Source organism: Lycium ferocissimum, chromosome 6, assembly GCF_029784015.1.
Source record: "Lycium ferocissimum isolate CSIRO_LF1 chromosome 6, AGI_CSIRO_Lferr_CH_V1, whole genome shotgun sequence".
Taxonomy (NCBI): domain Eukaryota; kingdom Viridiplantae; phylum Streptophyta; class Magnoliopsida; order Solanales; family Solanaceae; genus Lycium; species Lycium ferocissimum.
This window is the reverse complement of record NC_081347.1, coordinates 2,517,575-2,544,397: the sequence shown is the minus strand read 5'-3', so window position 1 is coordinate 2,544,397 and position 26,823 is coordinate 2,517,575. Positions and strand designations below refer to the sequence as shown.

At 36.1% G+C, this 26,823-nt stretch overlaps 1 protein-coding gene across 9 annotated transcripts in view; it reads left to right on the top strand.

The window, feature by feature from the left end:
* LOC132058893 (uncharacterized) overlaps positions 1–19,654 on the top strand; it is a 66,513-nt gene extending 46,859 nt beyond the window's left edge. For 3 of the 9 annotated variants that reach the window (XM_059451301.1, XM_059451300.1, XM_059451308.1), the window contains 9 exons: positions 14,842–14,935; positions 16,217–16,288; positions 16,689–16,852; positions 16,949–17,077; positions 17,170–17,223; positions 18,038–18,081; positions 18,215–18,307; positions 19,030–19,156; positions 19,250–19,654. In XM_059451301.1, coding sequence (XP_059307284.1) covers positions 14,842–14,935; positions 16,217–16,288; positions 16,689–16,852; positions 16,949–17,077; positions 17,170–17,223; positions 18,038–18,081; positions 18,215–18,307; positions 19,030–19,156; positions 19,250–19,309 — 837 coding nt within the window. In that variant the 3' untranslated portion in view covers positions 19,310–19,654. Of the gene's footprint in view, positions 1–14,841; positions 14,936–16,216; positions 16,289–16,688; positions 16,853–16,948; positions 17,078–17,169; positions 17,224–18,037; positions 18,082–18,214; positions 18,313–18,381; positions 18,449–19,029; positions 19,162–19,249 lie in introns of those variants that run through there. The other 6 variants (XR_009415423.1, XM_059451305.1, XM_059451303.1 and 3 more) reach the window with 6 other exon arrangements.
* The last annotated feature ends 7,169 nt before the right edge of the window (positions 19,655–26,823 follow it).

The following is a 26,823-nucleotide window of genomic DNA, read 5'->3' as shown; positions in this document are numbered from 1 at the left end:
ACATTCATATACATTTGGTATACATATCGTGATGTGTGAATCTTAGGCATATTGTACATGGAATCAAACATGATGAATAACACATAAGGCCTAACAATGCTTACCAATTTATATCTATGCCGTTTTGTTTGTGGAATATATATATGTATACACGAGATGTACCTAGATATGAAATATGTATGCAGATACATGTTGGTTTGTCTCGAACTTATATTATATATGTTTAATCTTATTTATTGACTGCATACTAATCTTTTTCTCTCATTTTCATGCATGACCACCCCACGTGAGTCCGAGGGACTTGTCTTTCGCATTCGGTGTTGGGCTAAAGCCCAACGAAAACATTATCTCTCCTCTACACAAGCGCAGCAAGGGAACATAAAAAAAAATGAAATCTGGGCCATAGCCCAATAAGCTATAACGGCCCGCGACGGCAGTGTAAAAATTCACCGGGCTCCGAGCCCGTGAGCTTGATTCGCGGCGGATGGGCCTCAATAAATGGGCAGTATCCATTTAACATTTTTTTCCTCCTACTTATTTTACTGTTGTGTATTTTATTTGCTTGTATGACTAACATCCTATCTCATTTTTGTTTTAGATGAATTTCTAGTAAATTAATGGGTTTAGCTCTAGCATAGAGTAGTTAATTTAAGGAAAATTAATAATTAATCCCATAAGATTCATTTTCTCTTTATATTCAAATCATTTATAGCATCCATAATAGTCACTCTAGGAGTAATTGATAGTATAAATTCATATTTTCGAATAAAGGAGTTATATTCTTATTATCTTGATTTCGAAACAGCATCATTAATACTGCAAGTACAAACTCAAGTATACTTTATAAATAACTCTTCAAGTTTGAATCAATTACGTAGACTTTTAGCTAAGCATAGTTAATAAAAAATAATAATAAAAAGGGAAAAAGAAAACTCACTTCTTTTTGAATCCTATTTATACATCTAAATTTTCTACATTGCTATATTCATATAATATGGTTTATCTAAAGTTCAAAACTACTAAAATCTCATCTCAAAAACTATTACTTATATGTAAATTATCATATTTTCTACAAGTCTTATTTTAAATAACATTATTATATTTATAACTTTAACAATACTTACAAAGTTACTTTCTTTCTACAACACTATATTTACACTTAGCCTAATTAAAATTTAGTCCGGTCGGTTAACCATTATTAATGGAACTTAGGGGGTGCCTAATACCTTCCCTCTAGGTTAGTTGAACCCTTACCTAGATTTTTTGGTTTCGTAGACTTTAAAAACAAATTAACTTTAGATAATAACTTTAATTACCTTAGGTGCCCTAATTCACCATAAATAGTAGGTGGCGACTCTTAGCCTTTCTTATGTACGGAATTATCAGGGATGTTGTAAGCTATTTTGATTGCGGTTAAAATAGGGGTATGATTGTCATTTGAACACTTGGCGACATTTGATTGGTTCTTTGTCTTGGCATCTTTCGCGTCACTTATGCACGTGGCATGATTTGACTCGGTCCTGACTTGACTTGGAGCGCCACGTCATTTGATACGTGGCACGGACCTTGGAGCTAATAAGTGGGCTCGTTATGTGAAGTCCGACAAGATGGACTTAGGCCCGATTGAATTGGTCTTTCAATTAAATCCCTACCAATTGGAGGCTTATTAAATAAATCAGATTATGTTAGCTCATAATGTTAATCTAACACTCACATCTCGGAATTAGAATGCGGTCTAAATTAATTTACAACGTGTTTAAATCAAATTTCAATGTCTACAAATCCCCCGCTTTCTTGAGGCTTGTTAGGCATGACTTATTAGGCCTTTTAGAGACAGACTTGGAGCATTCATGAAGCAAACATTTTTTTTTTACCTCTATATAGTTGATTTCCAGCAAAATATTTGAAATCTGACAGGAAATAATTGTGCTGAAGCTCTTCAATTGTGTAGCGTAAGCGGATTTTACCACCGCCATAAGTAAGCCTAATCTTACTAGGAGAGAACAGTGACTTTCCATACATAAGCACTCTCCATATTAGTAAAAAATAGTGGCTTTCCATACATAAGTATTTTCCATATGCAAATACTTTCACATTAGGAGGAATCAGTAGCTTTTTCATACGTAAGTATTTTCCATGTACTAACACTTTCCAGACGTACAGACTATGTACTTAGGAAATATACAGCCCTTTGAGAATGATACTATTAAATTTTGTAAGGAGGTGCTGGTACTGCACAGGGTACCCTCACATTCACGTGGAAAGTAGTCACTTCCATTTATAGAATTTAACCGCCACATATACTCTTAAACTTTCCATAATTTGATTCCAACTAGAACAAGGATTTCTTTGAGTAGTCCATGTTGGAACCAATTTTTTTTGGACCAGCTTTTGACATCTATAAATACCCACATTCTCACGGTAGTCAAACTTCAATTTGTGGCATCGTCGAGCTAGTTTGAAGTCATCTCCGTCAGGTAATTTCTTTCGATATGAATTTTCGTCACTTTCTTCACAGCCCTACATGTCTGTGGTAGAAAATTCATATCTCGATGTAGGAACGTCGAAATCATGATCCGCTTGATGTTTCGGAAACTAGACTCGTAGAGCTACATCGCACGGAAATGGCGACCAACGTTATTTCTTTTGTTTGCTCAGATATTGATCGAGAGTCAGACCTTGAATTCTGATTCGCTGGTTTATTAGTCTTGTGCGTTCGACGAAAAATCTTATATCTTGACTTAGGAACATCGCAAATCACGAACGGTTTGCGGCGTCGAAAGAAGACTCATAAAGCTACGCTATATACGAAAATCACAATCAAATTGCTGCTTCTATATTGGCTCAAGTATATTTTTTTTTAATCAGCCACAGAATCTGATTTTGCTTTCTTGGCTTTGGACATGCTCTACGAAACTTGCCTGTCCCTTTTTTTTTTAATTTCTTTTGCAGGTCTTTGGGTCCATCTATATAGTTTTAATTTCCCGCAAATATAATGCACTTTTATGACCGCAATATGCCGTATCCTCATCTAGAGATAGTGGGCGACCAGCAGAAACGCTCAAAGTCGTTGCCTTGGGGTCATCCTCCAGCCATCAGCGCCTTCCTACTTGTTAGAAAGATGACTCCTGCATCTCTTCGTCTTACAGAATGGTCTATAAAGGAGACCGAGGATGTCATGGGCAACTTCTCAGGCAAGTCTATGAAAAGGTGCTTCTCTTGAAGTCCGCAACTCGCAGGAAGTCACGCCTGCCAATTCTTCTCATCATGATGGATGTTTCAATACTTGGATTATTACCCTTTCCGTATTTGGTAAAGTTCGCCAGTTGAGTTCTTGACAACAGATCCAATGGACATGCCAAGACGACTTAGCATTAGTGGCGAGAGATTGATATTGAAGATCAAACTATTGACATGGCAGATAAACACTGATATTGGGGCCTCGACCATGTCTATCGTGCCAAATTGAAGCGTCGTCGTTGGGTCTCTGAGCTTAAGATTTTTTTTTTTTTTTTTTTTTTTTGCAGGTTTCAAGAGAGTGTTTCGCTATCAAACTAAGGAGATTTAAGTGATGGCCAAATGATGGCGAAGAACCCGCCTGGTATGCCTTCGTTTACAATTGAAGCTTTGGCGCCGAACCACACGTGGTGCATCTTTTTTGGCGACGAAGCTCATGAATCATGGAGCATCCTCTTCTCTTGAGTTTGTCAAAAATGTACATGGTGAATTCTTTCTGCCCAATATTTGGCATTAGTAGATGTTGTCCTTTTGCGGCTCGGTAAAATCAACTTGGAGCACTCCTTTGGCAGCGTTTAGCATCCGCTTGTTGAAGCTTGGAGAGAAACTATGTGGTGCATATCATCATTGCGACTTAGCGAGGTTGACTCTTGGGGTATCCTTTCCAAACTTCGGCGATCATACTTGGCGCATCTTTGCAAAAAAATATTTATTCTTTGATGTAGGAATGATGGAATGAGATCCTCTTGATTCTAAAAGAAACTAGGATTCAAAAGAGGTGACATATCAAAATATTAGAGCCAAACTCCTTCGGGATCGGCTTTGAATTAAATTTTGAAGTTGATCAGTCGGATCTGTAAATGACTTTCCAGATTTGCATTCTTGGGCGGAAAAAGTCATATCTCATGATTGAAGTGTTCAATTTGAGAGATACTTGATCGTATAAGAAGCGTAACCGAAGATTTGCAATTTATTCAAAATTCAAGGCGAAATTTCTTCCACATTAGCCAGCGTAGCTTGTCGAAGTTTACCCAACTGTGTCAAGCTTTAGATTTGGTGCCGTTTTGGTGCCAAAAACAATGTCACAGATTGGTAGCTGCAAGAAAGTCCTAATTGCAATTCATTTGACTCTTTCAACTTCCAATCTTCAAAACCTATGGTCACTACAATGTCTTTGAGACCGAACTTATCTTGGATTGAACCACACGATTTTTATTCAAAATTTATTCTTACAACAAGACACATGGCTACTTATAATCGTTCTGGACCGTTCACTTGCTTCTCTTTGCTTCTCTTGGTTTGTAACGGAATGCCGAGGGTACCAAACCACAGATACAAGATGTGAATATATTGAAGTTTTCAGTACCAAGTAGCAAGCAACATCTCAATGCAAAAAGAAGGTTTGTTGCGTAGGATCATATCTCGCAAAGCCGCTCCTTCTCCGGAAGATATACTCTGATTTGTTTGTATTCTTGAAGCTCATCAAAGGTGGCTCTCCAATGATTAGAGGTTTTTTTTTTTTTTTTTAAAAAAAGGAGACAAATTTCTCACATATGGAATCAATAAACACACGCAATAAAAACACTACGCTCATGGCTTAACAAAGAGACCCATGCCACAATCAACACAACTACCGAATGCAGATGCTAGCCGTCGAGGGTGATTCATCAAATCTTAAGACATCTAACAAATTGGGAGAAGCCTTCCATAAATCGACAATGAACCTCAGTTTTCAATCATTTACATGTGCTTTAAGCTCTTCGTATAGGATGTTTGTCGTTTATCTATTTTCATCATTGCTCCATTTTTCGGATGTATCAAATTCTTGTAATGTAATCACAATGAAATGTCCTTTCAAATTGACGAAATCATCTTGATCCTTTAGCAAATGTATATATTTGCATTTGAAAGAACTAATGTGACGGCCCCCCAACTTTAATTTCGGTGACCACATCTTGCCACGCCTTTATTTGTTAAACATGTGCGACCGAACTTAGAATGTAACTCTAAGCGCCTACGTACCTCGCTGAAGAGATCAAGTCATAACGTAGTTCGAAAAGAGTTTATATATATATATATATATATATATATATATATATATATATATATATATATATTGTCCTAACTTTTGCCTAGGCCGCCCTTTCGAGGTTTTCAACCCAGCGTACATTTTTTTTGGGGCCGTATACGCTTCAACTCACGGCCGTCAGAGTATTTCAACTTGCGGATTTAGGCTCTTGCGTCGGGAGCGTTTCAACTCTAGCTTAGGCTCTTGCGTTAAGTGGAGCGCCGTAACATACACGGACTCTTCTATTTCATCTTCCTGATTCAAACTTGCCCCCACTATGGAAGTCTTCTATATTCTGACCTTCGTGAGGCTCACTTTATACGCAACAATTGATCTCTACTTGTATCAATGCTTAATTCTATATCATGCGCACGAGTTGCCAACTCTTCAAATGTTTTGGGCCTTATTCCTTGCAAAAGATGTAACGAAGACCCCAATGCAGCACCTTCGATGCACATTTCGATCCCGGTTTTCACTAAGGCGATATTTGCGCTAAGGCTCAAGCCCTCCAAATATCGATTTAAGTCAACAACTTTCTCACCCTTATCCGGCGGGAATTTTGTAGTTCTATCATGCTCACAATGCGCCAGGCTGGAGAAGCCGGTAAGAAATTCTGCTCTAGTTGCTCCCACCTATCAATGGAACTAGGTTCGAGGTCTATGTACCAATCGGGTGCATTCCCTGAGGGATCGAAATTGCTTGACAAGGTAATCACCATATGTTCCGATTATTGCAAGTTTCAACAAAGTGTGCTATGTGTTGTTTCGATTCTTGCCGTCGAATTGCTGCAACTTAGGAGGTCGATAGTCAGCAGGCATCTTCAACTTATCAATCCTTCGCGTATAAGGCTTTGCATACGTAAGAGAAGATTTGGGTGCGGGCTCAAATTCATTCATACCCTCCATGATGAAGTCCTTCAACCGGCACGGGAATCGACCTTTGGCCGGACTGACCTTCTTAATCGTCGTTGTTTGTTTTGCGAGGACTCTTCTTCCTCTTGTGTTTCCGCGAAGCTTCACAAAGTGCTGGGCAGATTCCCCTTCAGCTTACCATGCTCTCCAATTTATTTGTTAACTTGGTGATTTTAGCATCTTGATCTTTAACATACTTCGATAGGCTTTCAAATCGCTTTCACAAATTTTCAAGTCGTTGCTCTTCTATGGTCAAGCATTAGTCATCATCGTACGCACCACCATCGTAGGTGATGGAGAAGAATATGGATTTTCGCTAACATATGATGCGAACATGTTATGCGGAGTAGATCCGAGCTAAGACATCATCATCGACTTGCGGAAGGATTTCTTGGACCAGATAAACTAAGTTGGGCAAGAACCCTCTCTACTATTTTGGCGACATCCTCGCCTTTTTCTATGGTGTTTGCGGAGATCTCATGCCTTTGAAGAAGAACCAAAGACGAAACAGATTCGATCCGTGCTTGCGAAGCTCGTGCTCCTAGCAATTTGGCTTGGTTGACGGTTCGATGCTCCTTAGTAAATATCTCGGGATGTTTTCCAGCAAAGTTGTAGGAATTTGATCCGATAATTTTTGCGGACGCGATTTCGAGTCGACCTCTTCGGGCCATCTTAGTGTTTTTGAACTTCAACTCCGGAGAGAAGAGACGAGAGGTAAAGATTGTCCCACCGGGCGTGCCAAATTTGTAACGAATAATCTTTCATTCCCCGAAAATAAAAAATCAAGATAAGAAAAATAGCGACAAAGAATAATATTTGATTTCAAGAATTTGTGCAAGTGGGTTACAATCTTTATGAAATCTTAAACAAAAAGATATAATCCTCCGATTCTTCTCCTCACACAATACGGCCGTCAATCAAGGGCTTTGCTTGTTCTTGAATGGACAGATCACTTGTTATTGATATTTCACTACGAATGCGAGGCCGAGCTTTAATCACAAACGTAGAGGTATGGAAACTTCGGCTCACCACTGAGCGAAGCACTTTAGTACGCTGCGGAAGACTTGCGGCCGAGAGCTTCTCTATGTATTTTTCTTCCTTTTCTTTTTTTTTTTTGGTTTTCAGAAGACCCCTTATTTATAGTTGTAGGGGAGAGCTGTGGTTTGTATATGATTGGTTGAACTCGTCATTTGAACACTTGGCGACATTTGATCGGTTCTCTATTGTCTTGGCATGCTGCGTCACTTACGCACGCATATTTGACCGGTCCTGACTTGACTCTGAGCGCCACGTCATTTGATACGTGCACGGACCTTGGGCAATAGAGTGGGCTCATTATGTGAAGTCCGACAAGATAGACTAGCCCAATTGAATTGGTCTTTCAATTAAATCCCTACCAATTGGACTTAAGCAATAAATCCGATTATGTTAGCTCATAATATTTGTTCTACCAACACTCACATCTCAAATTTAGAATGCGGTCCAAATTAATTTGTGGATTTAAGTCCGACTAAATTTCAATGTCTACAAATGCCCCCTGCTTCAAGGCTTGTTGAGGTGCATGACTTGTCAGGCCTTTTAGAGACGAGACTTGGAGCATTCATGAAGCAAACATTTTTTTTTACCTCTATATAGTTGATTTCCAGCAAAATATTTGAAATCTGACAGGAAATAATTGTGCTCAAGCTCTTCAATTGTGTCGCAAGCGGATTTTTACCACCGCCATAAGTAAGCCTAATCTTACTAGGAGAGAACAGTGACTTTCCATACATAAGCACTCTCCATATTAGTAAAAAATAGTGGCTTTCCATACATAAGTATTTTCCATATGCAAATACTTTCACATTAGGAGGAATCAGTAGCTTTCCATACGTAAGTATTTTCCATGTACTAACACTTTCCAGACGTACAGACTATGTACTTAGGAAATATACAGCCCTTTGAGAATGATACTATTAAATTTTGTAAGGAGGTGCTGGTACTGCACAGGGTACCCTCACATTCACGTGGAAAGTAGTCACTTCCATTTATAGAATTTAACCGCCACATATACTCTTAAACTTTCCATAATTTGATTCCAACTAGAACAAGGATTTCTTGAGTAGTCCATGTTGGAACCAATTTTTTTTGACCAGCTTTTGACATCTATAAATACCCACATTCTCACGGTAGTCAAACTTCAATTTGGCATCGTCGAGCTAGTTTGAAGTCATCTCCGTCGTAATTTCTTCGATATGAATTTTCTGTCACTTTCTTCACAGCCCTACATGTCTGTGGTAGAAAATTCATATCTCGATGTAGGAACGTCAAATCATGATCCGCTTGATGTTTCGGAAACTAGACTCCGTAGAGCTACATCGCACGTGGAAATCGCACCAAATTATTTCTATATTTGCTCAGATATTGATCGAGAGTCAGACCTTGAATTCTGATTCGCTGGTTTATTAGTCTTGTGCTCGACGAAAAATCTTATATCTTGACTTAGAACATCGCAATCACGAACGGTTTGCGGCGTCGGAAAGAAGACTCATAAAGCTACGCTTACATACGAAAATCACAATCAAATTGCTTCTATATTGGCTCAAGTATATTTTTTTTTAATCAGCCAGCGTAATCTGATTTTTTTGCTTTTTGGCTTTGGACACATGCTCTACGAAACTTGCTCCTGGGTCTTTTTTTTTAATTTTTTTGTGTCTTTGGGTCCATCTATATAGTTTTAATTTCCCGCAAATATAATGCACTTTTATGACCGCAATATGCCGTATCCTCATCTAGAGATAGTGGGCGACCAACGAAATGCGAACGCCAAAGTCGTTGCCTTGAGATTCATCCTCCAAACCCATCGCCGCCTTCCTACTTGTTAGAAGATGACTCCTCGCATCTCTTCGTCATTTTACGAATGGTCTATAAAGGAGACCGAGGATGTCATGGGGCAACTCTCCTCGTGCAAGTCTATGAAAAGGTGCTTTCTCTTGAAGTCCGCAACCTCGCAGAAGTCACGCCGCCAATTCTTCTCATCATGATGGATGTTTCAATACTTGGATTATTACCCTTTCCGTATTTGGTAAAGTTCGCCGCCTGAGTTTCGACAACAGATCCAATGGACATGCCAAGATCGACTTAGCATTAGGGTGGTAGAGATTGATATTCAAGATCAAACTATTGACCGCAAGATAAAGCTTCGTGATATCGGGGGCCTCAATCCATGTCTATCGTGCCAAATTGAAGCGTCGTGCCGTCGGCCCCGAGAGCTTAAGATTTTTTTTTTTTTTTTTTTTTTTTTGTGTGTTTTCAAGAGAGTGCTTCGCTATCAAACTAAGGAGATTTAAGTGATGGCCAAACGACTGCGAAGAATCCACTGGGTATACCTTCGTTGACACTGGCGTTTTTAGTTTCGAACCACACGTTTGCATCTTTTTTGGCGACGAAGCTCATGAATCATGGAGCATCCTCTTCTTGAGTTTGTCAAAATGTACATGGTGAATTCTTCGTCCAATATTTGGCATTGAAGTAGATTTAAGTCAGTTCTCTTGCGGCTCGGTAAAATCACTGAGCACTCCTTTGGCAGCGTAAGCATCCCTTGTTGAAGCTTGAGAGAAACTATATGATATCATCATTGCGACTTGGCGAGGTTGACTTGGGGTATCCCTTTCCAAACTTCTACGATCAAGTACTTGGCGTATCTTTGCAAAAATATTTATTCTTTGATGTAGGAATGATGGAATGGAGATCCTCTGATTCTAAAGAAACTAGACTTCAAAAGAGGCGACATATCAAAATATTAGAGCCAAACTCCTTCAGATTCTGCTTGAATTAAATTTTGAAGTTGATCAACGGATCTCCGCAATGACTTTCCAGATTTGCATTCTTGGGCGGAAAAAATCATATCTCATGATTGAAGTGTTCAATTTGAGAGATACTTGATCGTATAGAAGCGTAACTGAAAGATTTGCAATTTATTCAAAATTCAAGGCGAAATTCCTTCCACATTAGCCACAGTAGCTTGTCGAAGTTTACCCAACTGTGCTGAAGCTTTAGATTTGCATGCTTTAGGCCAAAAACAATGTTCATATCATATGCTTGCAGAGTCCGAATTGCAATTCATTTGATTCTTCAACTTCCAATCTTCAAAACCTATGGTCACGACAATGTTTGAGACTGAACTTATCTTGGATTGAACCACACGATTTTTATTCAAAATTGATTCTACAATAAGACACATGGCTACTTTTTATATCATGCTTCACAATCGTTCACTCGTTTCTTTCGTCTCTCTTGCAGGTTTGTAACGGAATGCCGAGGGTATCAAACCAAGGAGATACACAAGATGTGAATATATTGAAGTTTTCAGTACCAAGTAGCAAGCAACATCTCAATGCAAAAAGAAAGGTTTGTTGCAAAAGATCATCTCGCAAAGTCGCTCCTTCTCCAAAGATATACTTGATTTGTTTTTGTATTCTTGAAGCTCATCAAAGGTGGCTCTCCAATGATTAGAGGTTTTTTTTTTTTTTTTAAAAAAAGGAGACAACTTCTCACATATGGAACTTCAATAAACACACGCACAAAAATCACCATGCTCATGGCTTAACAAAGAGACCCATGCTCAAGCAATCAACACAACTACTGAATGCAGATGCTAGCCGTTGAGGGTGATTCATCAAATCTTAAGACATCTAACAAATTTGGGAGAAGCCTTCCAGATAAATCGACAATGAACCTCAGCTTTCAATCATTTACATGGCTTTAAGCTCTTCGTATAGGATGTCGTCTATCTATTTTCATCATTGCTCCATTTTTCGGATGTATCAAATTCTTGTAATGTAATATTGAAGCAATGAAATGTCCCTTTCAGTTTGACGCAAATCATCTTGATCCTTTAGCAATGTATATATTTGCATTTGAAAGAACTAATGTGATGGCCCCCCAACTTTAATTTCGGTGACCACATCTTGCCACGCCTTTATTTGTTAAACATGTGCGACTGAACTTAGAATGTAACTCTAAGCGCCTACGTACCTCGTGAAGAGGATCAAGTCATAACGTAGTTCAGAAAAAGAAGAGTTTATATATATATATATATATATATATATATATATATATATATATATATATATATATATATATATATATATATTTGTCCAACTTTTGCCTAGGCCGCTTCGAGGTTTTCAACCTAGTGACATTTTTTTTGGGGCCGTACACAGTTTCAACTCATGCTGGCCAGGAGTATTTCAACTTGCAGATTTAGGCTCTTGCGTCGAGGAGCGTTTCAACTTGCAGTTTAGGCTCTTGCGTTAAGGAGCGCTGTAACATACATGGACTCTTCTATTTCATCTTCGGATTCAAACTTGCCCCCACTATAGAAGTCTTCCATATCTTCATCTTCGTGAGGCTCACGGACATGCAACAATTGATCTCTACTTGTATCAATGCTTAATTCTATATCATGCGCACGAGTTGCCAACTCTTCAAATGTTTTGGGCCTTATTCCTTGCAAGATGTAACGAAGACCCCAATGCATACCTTGGATGCACATTTCGATCCCAGAAGTTTCACTAAGGCGATCTTTGCAGTTAAGGCTCAAGCTCCTCCAACGATTGATGAAGTCAACAACTTTCTCACCCTTTATCTGGCGGGAATTTGTAAGCTCTATCATGCTCACAACGCGCCTTGTGCTGTAGAAGCGGTTAAGAAATTCTTGCTCTAGTTGCTCCCACCTATCAATGGAACTAGGTTCGAGGTCTATGTACCAATCGAAGGCATTCCCTTTGAGGGATCGAACAAATTGCTTGACAAGGTAATCACCATATGTTCAAACATTATTGCAAGTTTCAACAAAGTGTGCTATGTGTTGTTTCGGATTCCCTTGCCGTCGAATTGCTGCAACTTATGAGGTTGATAGCCAGCAGGCATCTTCAACTTATCAATCCTTCGCGTATAAGGCTTTGCATATGTAAGAGAAGATTTGGGTGCGGGCTCAAATTTATCCTTGATAGCCTCCATGATGAAGTCCTTCAACTGGCCAGCGGGAATCAGACCTTTGGCCGGGACTTGGACCTTCTTAATCGTTGTTGCTTGTTTTGCAGAGGACTCTTCTTCCTCTTGTGTTTCATGAAGCTTCACAGGTGCTTGGGTAGATTCCCCGCCCCCATGCTCTCCAATTTATTCGTTAACCTCGCATTTTAAAGATTCGATCTTTAACATACTTCGATAGGCTTTCAACTGCGTCAAATTTTCAAGTTGTTCTTCTATGGTTGAAGCATTAGTCATCATCGCATGCACCACCATCGTAGGTGATGGAGAAGAATATGGATTTTCGCTAACATATGATGCGAACATGTTATGCGGAGTACATCCGAAGGCTTAAGACATCATCATCGACTTGCAAGGAAGGATTTCTTGGACCCAGATAAACTAAGTTGGGCAAGAACCCTCTCTACTATTTTGGCGACATCCTCGCCTTTTTCTATGGTGTTTGCATGGAGATCTCATGCCTTTGAAGAAGAACCAAAAGACGACAAGAGATTCGCATCGTGCTTGCGGCTCGTGCTCCTAGCAATTTGGCTTAGCTGACGGTCCGATGCCCCTTAGTAACATCCGGGATGTTTTCCACAAGAACAGAGAATTTGGATCCGATAATTTTTGCGACGGATTTCGAAGTTGACCTTCGGAAGCCATCTTAGTGTTTTTGAACTTCAACCGTCGGGAGAGAAGAGATGAGAGGTAAGATCATCCCACCGGGCGTGCCAAATTTGTAACGACTAATCTTTCATTCCCCGAAAATAAAAATCAAGATAAGAAAAAAATAGCGACAAAGAATAATATTTGATTTCAAGAATTTTGTGCGGGGGTTACAATCTTATGAAATCTTAAACAAAAAGATATAATCCTCTCGATTCTTCTCCTCACAATACCGCCGTCAATCAAGGGCTTTGTTGTTCTTGAATGGACAGATCACTTGTTGTTGATATTTCACTACGAATGCGGAGCCGAGCTTTAATCACAAACGAGGTATGGAAACTCGCGCTCACCACTGGAGCGAAGACTTCTTAGTATGCGGAGACTTTGGTGAGAGCTTCTCATGTATTTTTCTTCCTTTTCTTTTTTTTGGCTTTGTGAAGACCCCTATTTATAACAGTTGTAGGGAGCTAGGGTTTGTATATGATTGGGTGAACCTTGTCATTCGAACACTTACACATTTGATTGGGTTCTTCTATTGTCTTCAAGATGTCGCGTCACTTATGCACGTGGCATGATCAACCGGTCCTTGACTTGACTTGGAGTGCCACGTCATTTGATACGGGGCACGGACCCCGACTCAAATACAGAGCGTCATTATGTGAAGTCCGACAAGATGTAACTAGCCCAATTGAATTTGTCTTTCAATTAAATCCCTACCAATTGGACTTAAGCAATAAATCCGATTATATTAGCTCATAATATTTGTTTGGACCAACACTTACATCTCAAATTTAGAATACGGTCCAAATTAATTTGTGGATTTAAGTTCGACTAAATTTCAGTGTCTACAGACATCATCAGTGAGTTTTGTCTATTGATTCTCCACCTTGTCTTCACTTGCTGAGCCATGATTAACCAAGATAAATTAAAGGCTAACAACAAGTTTAAATTTTCGATGCTCTAATCAGATCCTGGAATCATGCGACATTAATTCTGTTAGTACCTGAAAGTGCTCACAAATCAATTATTTGAATTTGAAGTTTAGTAAAGTCTAAAATGAAAAGTTAACACTGCAAATTGGGGGAAATTTGGATGAAGTGTTAGCCACTATTTAAGTTATTGATGCCAGAAATTTACGCTGTCATTCTGAAAAGATTTCAAGAAGTACAGGCAGTACTAATACAGTCACAGAAAAAATGAAAATCCTTGATATTCCACAGTTTTTTCCTATCAAAGTGCTCTTAAAAGTAATTTATAACCATGCTCGAATTTCCTTATGGCCGATCGAACTGCTTTACCCACATGAGCATCTTCTTTTTACAATTTAATTTGATCTAAAGCGGTTTGTTAAAATAAGTTTTGGTGGGTTGCGACAGTTAACTAAGCAGAGGCAACTGGCAAGAGACTGAAGATGTTGAGCAAGTGAGCACTCTGGATTTAATTTATAAAACTAAACTTGAATGTTGATATTTGATGTTTACTATTGTGATGGCCATCTTATTAGAAAGAACCTACACTCGTATACTCTCCATAACAAACTGAAGTTCACCATTTCTAAATAATTGTCATCATGAACAAACCAGAAGTTTCTTACCAAGAACTTCAAGAACTTTATGTGAGATGACTCAGTTTAACAGTTCTGCATCAAACCTTTTCTTATCGAAAGGTGACAATCGTGTTCTAAGTTTAGCAATACGCTTTTAACTTGGTATAGATAGGAAAATGGTAGAAAAACAACACTTTATGAGATAACAACAGTTGTAAACTAAAATAGTAAATGTATTTTTTTTATTGAAGTGACAGCTTGTGGAGTATTCCGTGACATCTTATGACTTGCATTACAACTTGGTGCTCCATCGTAATTCATTTACTGAAACCCGATATTCTTCTTTTTTGAGTACCACGTTTCAGATTTTGACTTTGTTGTATGATTTTCATGTGGAGATGTATCACATATATAAGGATTTCACTGAGTTATCATTGATAGATGAAGATGCCTTTGAATTTCTTCTCATTATGTCCACAGAAAAGGCAAAGGGTTTTTTATTTTCCAAAGGTATCCACTGATCCATGGGTTTACAACTTCTTAATCTATCATTTTGATGCTCTCTGATTGTTATATTAGAGGAAATCTCTGCTTTAGATATAAGTATCTCTCTTGTTATGGCAGGGAGGTGGGAAAATGATGAAACAATCAAAGATAGAGCACAACATGAGAGGGTGGAGTAAGAGGGGATTTTAAGGTTCGTTCTCCCTTATAATCTGTTTTAGTTCTTTTTGTACTTCGCCCTCCGTTCATTTTATAAATATGACATGTTTGACTAAAGGTGGAGTTTAAGAAAAAGGACGTTTTGCACTTATCAAAAGACATTTCTATGGCTATAAGAGCATGTCATTAAGGGTAAAATGGAAAGTTTGAAATTAAAGAGTTTCGAATAGAAAATGTGTCATTCTTTTTGAACAGATTAAAGGAGAGAACGTCATATAAAATGGAACATTGAGAGTACTTTTAAAGGAAAAAGGTGAAAAAATAAGCAACAATGTCTTGTGTGTTAACTTGTCTATTACATGAGACGAATGACAGCATACTAGCTGTGGTAGAGATAATGGCTCATGACAGTTCGATTTCTTGCAATATATTGAGTGCTAGATTTTTATGCCCTTTGCTCAAGTCTGAATGCACTAATTCATAATTAGATGTTCTGATTGTTTCGGATTAGGAATATGTGATTATCTTGCTCTCTGCTGTTTTATTGACAGTGATAAAGTAATAACATCCAGATCTTTATTCTGGTTTTGGATCACTTTTGCATAGCAAACTGGGGACATGGTAATTTGAGAACAAAACCAGTTACGCTGCCTATAAAGGGAACAACTAGACTATGGGCCTGAGAAAGGGACTCGCTAAAGAACTTGGGTATGCAGTAATTCATTTTTTTAAATTTCGTTTTGAAATATAATCACATCTTCCATTTGCTGACAAGTAGCTTGTCCAACAAATAAATTGCAGAAAAATGGCAAGATAACTTTGCTAAAATGGGTGGATGAAAGAAGCCTTGAAAATGTTAGTAAGTCGCCTCACAATTTGTGACTTGCATCATTTGTTGGTAACTCCGTCTGTATTCGTTTACTCTGCAAGCCATTATTCTGCCTTTTTAGTGCCAAGTTTCAGATTTGACTTTGTTGTATATTGATTCATGTGGAAAGATGTATTTTGTGTTAAGGCTGTAGCTGAATCACTAACATTTTGATGCTCTCTCTGATTGTTATATTTTGGAAATCTCTGTTTTAAATACAAATATCTCTCTTGTTATGGCAGGGAGGTCGGGAAAAGATGAAACAATTGAAGATGCAGCACAGTGTGAGACAGTGGAGGAAGCTGGAGTACAAGGTGAAGTTGAGGTTCGTTCTCCCTCATTTCTTTCGGTTCCTTTTATGCTTTAATTTTTAGGGAAAAGGTGAAAAATAAGAAACAAAGTCTGTGTTATCTAGTTATCTATTGCATCAGATAAATGACAGTATACCAGCTGTGGTAGAGTTAAGGGCTTAACATCTGTAAAATTTCTAGCAAAAACAGTCAGTGCTTGATAGTTAAGCGAAAAAGTTACTTAGCAGCTCTTTTCTCTCTAGACTGTTTCCACTAATTGATGATTAAATGTGATGTTGTGATCGCTCTTTTTGGATTAGGAATACGCGATTTTTTAAAATCTTACAGTCTACTATCTTGTTGACATTGAATTGATAAAGTAATAACATCTATATTTGGATTACTTATAAGTGGTTCTAACAAGTTTTACTCTGGTTTTGGATTACTTTTGCAGTGCAAACTGGGAGAGGAAGATGGTACGTTGAGAACAAAACCGGTGACATTGCCTGTGAAGGGCACATGTTTCCTTTGTTAGTAACAGAACAACTAGACTCTTGGCCAAAGAAAGAGATTTGCGAAAGAACATGGGTATGCAATAAGTCATTCTTCTTGAATCTATATTTTGATTACTTGTAAGTGGTTCTAACAAGTTTCACTCTTATTGGTTTCTGATCACTTTTGCAGTGTAAATTGGGAAGATGGTACTTTGAGAACAAAGCCGGTGACACTGCCTATGAAGGGCACATGTTTCCTCTGTTTGTAACAGAACAACTAGACTATTGGCCTGAGAACGAGATTCGCGAAAGAACTTGGGTATGGAATAATTCATTCTTTTTAAATTTCATTTTGATGTATATTCACACTTCCGTTTGCTGACAAGTAGCTTGTCCAAAAACCAATTACAGATGAATGTGCGCGAAGCAAGAAAATTTTGTCTAAATGGGGCCGCAGAATTATCAGTAAGTCGCCTGACATCACAAAGCAAACAGACCAAAGGGGAACTATTTCCAGGAATCGAATGTAGCTCCAGTGTTCGAGCAACTATTCTTCCTTTAGGACTTCGAGCTCAAATACTTTTTCTGCCACTGCCAAGTTCTACTGTAGAAGTGTAGAGTTTAGTGATACCAATCCACTGTCAAATCTACATGTGGTAGAAATAGTTACCGGAGGAACTAATTACTAAACTGGTCAATCTAGCCGGTGGTTTAAGTAGTTCAGAGCAACCGAAAGAAGTGCTAGAAGTATGACTTTGGTTATCTCAGAAAAAGAAGTGCTGGAAGTATGATTTTTGTTATCTTAGAATTGTAGTTGTGTGATATATTAGAGAATTAGAATCAGAGCTATCAAAGGAGATGAACATGTACATGGCTATCAGAAACATTGATGTTGGGAAATAACTGCATCAAATTATTGGATTTTCTCTTGATTTTTCTAATTCTTTTTTCCCCAGAATCTAGCATTCTTTAATTCTTCATATTGCTGGCAAAGCTAGAAGGTTACAGTCATTTATCACAGCATTCAGAAGGTCAAAGAGATTTTAATTTTGTTGGAATATTGCGCATTCAGATGATAAAAAAGTCACAAAGGATTTTTTAATACCAAGTTTCAGATTGACTTTGTTGTTTATATGGTTCATGTGGAAAGATGTATTTTTGGTGTTAAGGTTGTAGTCACTTTATTAACTACATCTGTTTCCATGATCATGTCTTTCTGCAGATGTATACCCTAACAATATAAAGATTTCACCGCGTTATACCGCGTTATCATTGTTAGATGAAGATGCCTTTGAAGTTTATTAACTATACCTGTTCCCAAAGGTAGCGACTGATCCATGGCTTTAAGTAGCGACTGATCCATGGCTTTAAAACTTCTTAATATATTATTTTGATGCTCTCTCTGATTGTTATATTAGAGGTAATCTCTTATTTAAATACAACTATCTCTCTCTAGTTCTGACAGGGAGGTCGGGAAAAAGATGAAACAATCAAAGATGCAGCACAATGTGAGACAGTGGAGGAAGCTGGAGTACGAGGGGATGTTAAGGTTTGTTCTCCCTCATGATATCTTTCAGTTCTTTTTTATACTACGCCCTCGTTTCATTTTATATGACATGTTTGACTAGCGTGGAATTTAAGAAAAAGACCTTTTGCACGTACCCAGACCCCACTTGTGGGATTTCACTGGGTATGTTGTTGTTGTTGTACTTTTTGCACGTACCAAAAGTACCCTTTAGAACTGTTGGTTTAAACATGGCATTGACATTTTCTATGACTGTAAGAGCATGTCATTAAGGGTAAAATGGAAAGTTTGAAGTTAAAAAGAGTTTTCAATATATATATATAAAGGTGTCATTCTTTTATATAACATATATATAAAAATATATAGAGAATATATATATATATAAAATGGAACGGTGGGAGTACTTCTTTGAAAGGAAAAGGGTGAAAAACAAACAATAAAGTCTCTGTATTAAGTTGTCTATTATATCAGATGAATGACAGCATACTAGCTGTGGAAGAGATAAGGGCTCATGGCATCTCAATTTCTTGCAAAATATTGAGGCTTGATTTTTAAGCACTTTCCTCAAAGACTGAATGCATAATTCATGATTAGATGTTGTGATTGTTTTGAATTAGGAATATGCGATTATTTTGCTGTCTGCGATTTCTTTAACAATGATCTTGATAAAGTCATAACATCTATATTTTTATTACCTATAAGTGACTCTAACAAGTTTTATTCTGGTTTGGATTACTTTTGCATAGCAAACTGGGAAGATGGTACTTTGAGAACAGAACCGGTAACACTGCCTATGAAGGGCACATGTTTCCTCTGTTTGTAACAGAACAACTAGACTCTTGGCCTGAGAAAGAGATTCACGAAAGAACTTGGGTACGGTATAATCCATTCTTTTTAAATTTCATTTTAAAATATAATCACATCTTCCGTTTGCTGACAAGTAGCTGGTCTGAAAACCAATTGCAGATGAATGTGCGAGAAGCGAGAAAACTTTGCCAAAAACGGGTGGATGAAGGAGGACTTTGAGAAATTAGTAAGTCACCTCACATCACAAAGTAAACGAACCAAAGGGGAACTATTTTCAGGAATCATGTGTAGCTCCAATGCTCGAGCTGAAGTACTTTCTCCCCACTACCAAGTTCTACTAAAGAAGCATAGTCTCCATTGATATCTACTGTCAAATGTTACATGGTGGAAGCAGTGAATAGGAGTTAAAGACGTACTAGAGGTCGTTATAGGAGCATGTTGTCTGTTGTTATCTCAGATTTTGAGTTTGTGTGACATAATAGAGATTTAGAACCGGAGCTGGCAAATGACATGTGCATACTGGCAAGTAGAATTATTTTTTTATAATATATATTAAATGTTGAATACACTTAGATGAAATTTCTGGTTTCACCACTGGGAACAGTGATGGTGGAAAATTATTGCATTGAATTAAGGATGTTCTGTTGGTTTTTCTATTTCATTTCCCCAAGATCTTTAGCACTCTTTAATTCCTCATTTGGTGGCAAAAGCTAGAAGGATAGTTATTTACCATAGCGCACAGTTATGGCTGGCAAAATAGTTACTCCCTCCGTTCACTTTTATTTATCCACTATGGACTTTGCACATCCTTTAAGAAATAATAAATGAAGTGCATAATTTACCATAATGTTCATATTAATTGATGCATATATTTAATGAATTTGAAAAATGATTTGAAATGAGTAATCAATGCTATGGGTAAAAGTGAACAAAGGGAGTAAAAGAATATGTAACCATCTAGTCTGATCCATTAAATATGGCCCTTTTCCATTCTTTATGGCACTGGTGAAGACTGAAGAAGTACAATTTGACTAATACCATGCATCAATTTGACAGGAGAATTAAATTTGCTTACATTTTTCATATTAAGCAAGCTGTATAGGAAGAGTTGATGGTTACTTAGTTGGTAGAGTATCTTTGCCTTCAACTGGTAAGACGGTTACTTAGTTGGTAGAGTATCTTTGCCTTCAACTGGTAAGACGTCAGTGGCTCTAGTTATATGAGAATTAAGTGGGAATATTATTGATCTTCTCTCTCCATCCCATATTAATTATTGTTTTATCCCCAAAAACATTCAAATTATTTGCTGCTTTAAAAAAATCAAGACATATTTATGTTTCCCTTGGTCGAAAGTAATTTAATTAATAATACTTGTTTTCCAATAATAGCATTAAATAGTTAAAAAAGTAAATAAAAATAATTTAGTAAATTATAGATTGCACATACTCTCTCAATTTCAATTTATTTGCCTTACTGTTCTTTTTGGTCTGTTTAAAAAAGATGTTTCTTCCTAATTTGATAACTCTATAATTCCAACAATCCACATGCATGTCAGGACCATAAAATTAAATTAAAATACATTTTGAGACATTAAATATACATATTTTTAGTTTAAGACTACAAAATTTAAAAGATTCTTTATTTTCTTAAATTCCATGCTAGTTAAACTACGACAAATAAATTTAAACATATTTTCTTACTCCCTCGGTCTCAAATTATCTATCATTTTTTTATTTTACACGTCCCTTAAGAAATATTAATTAGAAGGGGTATTTGACTAGCTTTACCGTTATTTATGTCTAAGTTATAATCTCGCTCCATTAAATGTTTATTCTATTTACGTGTGATCTACATTAGTGACAAAATTCTACTAAGGGTAAAATGAGGAAAAAATAATTAATTGTGTCTTTAACTTCTAAAATGACAAATAATTTAAGACAACTATTTTAAATAATCATGACAAATAATTTGAGACGAAAAGTGCTAATAAACATGCTAAAATCCAAAAAGAGAGGTAAAATGAGGGAGCGAGAGGAAGTATTGCAGGAGTTGGGGGATTTACCCATAGAAATGGGGTTTTGGAAATTATTGTCCAATTAATTAATTAATGGGTGAGAGAGAATTGGATTAGGAGAACATGAAGATATATTAGGAATTCGGAAAATTGGCTAGAAAACGGACTGCAAGCCTTTGTTAAAAAAGTAAATAAAAATAATTTAGTACAAATAGATTGCACATACTCCTCGCTTTCATTTGTTTGTATGCCTTAGTTTTTTTTTTATCTCGTTTAAAAAAGAATGTTTCTTTCCTAATTTGATAACTCTATAATTAACAATCCACGCGTATGTTCAAGGCCACAAAATTAAAAGACATTTTGGTACATAATGTACATATCTTTAGTTTAAGACCACAAAATTAAAAAAAAAAAAATCAAACTCTATGCCCAATTAAATTTAAACATATTTTCGTACTAATAAATATGCTAAAAGCGTAAAAGAGAAGTAAAATGAGGGAGTATTATGAGAATTGGGGATTTACCCATTGAAATGGGTTTTTGGAAATTTTTGTGTAATTAATTGCCATGGGTGAGAAAAGAATTGGATTATGAGAACATAAGGATATATTAGGAATTAAGAAAATGCAGTGTCCCATTTGAACGTCTTTAATGCAAAAGCTAGTTTATTTTAGTAGCCAAATATTGGTAGGAATAGTTGGAATATGTAATTGGCAATGTACGTCATATATTTATTTGAAAAACCCATCAAGAACCGACAAAATTGATAAAAGTAGAACCGATGAAAAACCGATTTAATTGATTTGATTTGGTTTTAATATTTAATAAATCTACTCAATTGATTTGGTTTCATTTTAATTAAGGAAAAATCGTCCCTAAACTGAATCATAAACACCCTACACTGGGGTGTAGAATGACACAATTATTAGACAAGTATATTAGGAGTATATGTTTTAAGTAAAATAAAGTCACTGACGCAGTAGTTGAAATGTGTTGTCTCACATGTCATATTTTCTAAGAGGGAAAAAACTCAAGTAGTCCCTTAGGTATGAGGCTAGGAATATTTTTGTCCTTTATATATAAACCATTAAATATTCTTTATGTGTGAGAAATTTGATATCTTTAGTCGTTGGCTAAACAAAACCTTGGACACTAGTAACAGAAAAAAGCCGAGAAAATGATGAAAATGGTCCTTAATATATAAAGGTTGGATTTATTTTGATCCTTTATATATATATAGTATATATATATATATATATATATATATATATATATATATATATATATATATATATATATATATAACATATACGGTCTTTAATGTTGTTGAAAGATGACTCTTTTGATCCTAAATCCTAAAACAAATATTCCCCCTAGTGTTAAAGTTAATGGAGATAGACCCTTGACTTTCGAGAAAAGATGCTCCAACACAAAACTCACGCTGCACATACAAAGAATAAATTCTGAATTGATGTTAGAACTTGAATCAAACAATATGGATAAAATATAAAGACACTCCACTGCCAAACTTTGTTTAACAAGCTTCATTTGTTTATTTTCATAATTCCTTTCTTTCCGGCTATGCTATGGAATAGCAACAAATAAAATTAATAGTATGTTTGGCTTATCCAAATGTATTGAATTTTATTTTTAAGTGCTGGAATATATATATATATATATATATATATATATATATATATATATATATAAAATAAGCAGTTATGTGTTTGAAACTTCAAATAGAAGTGCCGAAACATATAATAAGCAGTCACTGTGTTTGATAAAGGAAATGTTGATAAAGATGTTCTTTTTTAGAATGATTAAAATACCTTTAAAATCTTTACAATTTTTTTTTTAATAAATTCAACAGTTTCTTTGTGGAGAAAAAAAAGAAAAGGAATGATGGATATGGAGTGAAGATGAAGGGTGCGTTCGGTATGGAGGAAAATACGTGAACGTCTACTTATTTTCTCATGTTCGTTTGGTTAGTGGAAAATAAGTGAATTTCTTACTTATTTTCTTATTTTCACTTGGTTAGTAGAAAATATTTTTGCGAAAATCCCACCCAAACCCCACACCCACTACACCCACCCCCACCAACCACCACCCTGAAATTCATTTTCACCCAACCCTACCCCACACCACCACCCACGCAACCCCAACCCCCACCCATCCCCCTCCCAAATTTTCTATTTCATAAATTTTATTTTTACTTTTACAAAACTTCTATAAAAAATGGGAAATTTTTCTTACCCCACGCTGCCCCCTTTACCCCTCCCTCCCAAGCACAACCCACCCCACACCAAATTTAACCCGCGAATATCCCAATATTTATAAAAGTAAAAATTAAAAATATATAGAGTAGAAAATACGGGTAGGGGTAGAGTCGCGGGGTGGGCGGGTGTATAGAAAACAAAAAAAAAAAAAAAAACTTTTAAGAACTTTATTTTTTTAAAAAAAGAAATGGAGGGTGGTTGGGTGGGGGGGGGTTGTAAACCAAAAACAAAAACTTTAATTTTTTTTTTTTTTTAGAAAATATTCGAAGGGTGGTGGGTGGTACCGGGGGGGTGGGGGTGGAGAGGGTGGGGGTAGTCGGGGTTTGGTGAGGTGTGTGGTTGGGTGGGTGATAAGGGTGGTTGGTGAAATGTCACTTATGGACGGGTTTTCCGACTTTCATTGGGGAAGTCATTTACTCATTTTTAAGGAACTTATTTTCCTAAAGAAAATGTTTTCCAAATTTTTTGACCAAACGAACATGAGAAAATTGAAAAACATTTTTGGTAACAAACCCGAGCTAATAATTTTGTCTTGGAAAATTATTTTGTGAATTAAAAAAAATATTAAGAATAAAATAGTAAAAAAATTGGACAATCCAAACATGCTTATAAGCTCATAACTTAGGGTGACCAACTTATTATTTTTGGTTGATTTTATTTATAAATACTAAGGTATTCAACAATACATAAGTCAAAAGGGCTTATAAGCTACTTTGACCCGACGCGGTGGATCAAGGGATAAATTTAGAGTATACAAGCCTCAATTTTTCGTGTAATTGAGCTAAAGTCTACCAAAGGATTTTTTTGCTGGAATGGATGCGAGTTGTAAAAGCATTTTGCTCCAAAATATTCGTAGGAGATGATGCACAAAAGAGAATTAGAAGGTAATTTACATAAAGAAACCCTGGTGCTGCTTTATTAAGCACTAACAATCTTGCTTTTGGAAAAGTAACATTCTTTCCATCTGCACAAAGAAAAATAGGATCATTAGTGCTTTTACTTTGTTGTTATCTTTAACTACAGGGAAGTCAAGTCATCGATGATAAAGAAATTGCTTGAATATTATCTTACTTTTACTCATTTCAAATAAACAAGGCTCACAATTTGTTGAGTAAGGTTTTAGTTTTTATTTTTATTATTAGTGTGTTGAAGACCGAAACATTTTGCTGGATGAAGACTTTTTCAACTTTCGCCGAAAATTAAAATAGAAAAGCAATTCAAGGCAATGGGTCTTTCATTAAGAAGAGGGCGATGTGAATCACTTTTTCTTTCTTTTTCCAAAAAGAGATAGGCACGTTAAATTTCCTCTCTTTTTTTTTTTTTTGTTTTTTTTTTTTCTTTCTAATTTGTAGCTTCATGGGCTTGTACTTTTAGCTGTCCATTGTGTACATATTACAACGGAATTTTGGTGCAGGAGGGTGAGTGGTCTTTGAAGTAATTTCCTACTTCTTTCTATTAAAGTTCACAGAAAATCCTAATAACAATAATAATTCTAATCACAAGTGGAGAAAGAATTAAGAAGCTGCCTAATTCAAGAAACATTCATCTTTTATTTTGCAAAGAAGGAAACGTGATAGTCCCTCCGTTCACTTTTACTTGTCTACTTTCGCATATCAACAGAAAAATAATTTGTTTTTCCTGTTTTACCTCGAGCATCTATTACTCATTCCAAGTCATTTCCCCAGCTCCAATACAATTGTGCACTAATTAATATGGATATTATAGTAAAATACGTATTTTATTTATTAATTCTTAAATAGCTTACAAAGTCAAAAGTGACCAAATAAAAGTGAACGGGGGAGTATTAAAGTAGAATTCCCATCAAGATCAAAGCATTAAGAGGATCATAAATGTTGGTTCGATTTTCAATATCCACTTTCTCCTTGCGCCACGTAACAGAGAGAAACGTAAAAATAAATACAAAAACTAGAAAACTGGCATTTTAAATCTTTAGAGGATAATTTGTTTTTCTTTTCTTTATTTGACACTTAAAGAGCAAGGTGAACGTACAGGCAATTGAGCCTCAATACCAACCATTGGACAACACTAGACAATGGTGAACAGGTACAATTTGATTAATACCATGCATCAAATGTATCGGCGTTTACTTCAAATCAATATAACTTACCATAATTAAGTGATTTAATGAAGTGAAAATACATATTAATTAATCATGATTAAGTAAAAGAACTCTATATCCAAACACATGACTTGCATGTATTAGTTTGGTGTAAACACCCGATGTGAATAAGTTTTAACCGACTCAGAGGCTTGAGTTACATGAGAGTTAAGTGGAACATTATTGATCTTCTTACTCCATCCCATTTTATTCATTGTTTTATTCCCAAAAATTCAAATTATCTTATCCTTTAAAAAATGATCCTTTAAAAAATCAAGACAAAATTATTTTTTCCCAATTTTACACTTGCTATTAAAGATGTCGAAAGTGATTGATTAATCATACTTATTTTCCAATAATAGCATTAAATAGCTAAAAAAGTAAATAAAAATAATTTAGTAAAAATAGATTGCACATACTCCCTTAGTTTCAAATTGTTTGTCTTAGTGTTCTTTTTTATCTGTTTAAAAAAGAATGTTTCTGTCCTAATTTGATAACTCTATAATTCCAACAATCCACGTGACATGTTCAAGGTCACAAAATTAAAAGACATGTTGGTACATAATATAGGTCTTTACCCTTCTTTTTCTTTGCAGCTTCATCTGCTTGTACTTTGAGCTGTCTATTGTGTGCATATTACTGTGGATAGAGGATGGAGAGGTGCCCAGTTCACACAAATTTCCTACTATACTTCTCTATGATGAATGAATAATAGTTATTCAAAAAACGTATCTCATTTACTGTATCTAATTTTTACACCAAACTAATAGATATATGCCACTTTTAGCACATGCATTATTTTTCATTTAATCATGGTTAATTAATTAATGGGTGAGAGAGAATTGGATTAGGAGAACATGATGCTGCTTTATTGAGCACTAACTATTTTTCTGTACAAAGAAAAATGGGATCATTAGTGCTTTTACTTTCTTTTTCCAAAAAGAGGGCGATTTGATTCACTTTTTCAAATAAACAAGGCTCACAATTTGTTGAGTAAAGTTTCAGTTTTTATCTGTTTTATTTACATTATTATTATTAATAGTGTGTTGAAGACCGAAACATTTTGCTGGAAGAAGACTTTTTTGACTTTTGCAGAAAATTAAAATAGAAAAAGCTTTTCAAGGCAATGGGTCTTTTCATGGATTAATTGGTTAGTAATGATTCACTTTTTTTTTCTCTTTCCAAAAAGAGAGGCACCTTGGAGCAGTAATACTTCTCAGAAAGTTCCTCTTTTTTTTTCTGATTTGTAGCTTCATGGGCATGTACTTTTAGCTTTCCATTGTTTACATATTATAGTAGAGTTTTGGTGTAGGTATGGGTGGTC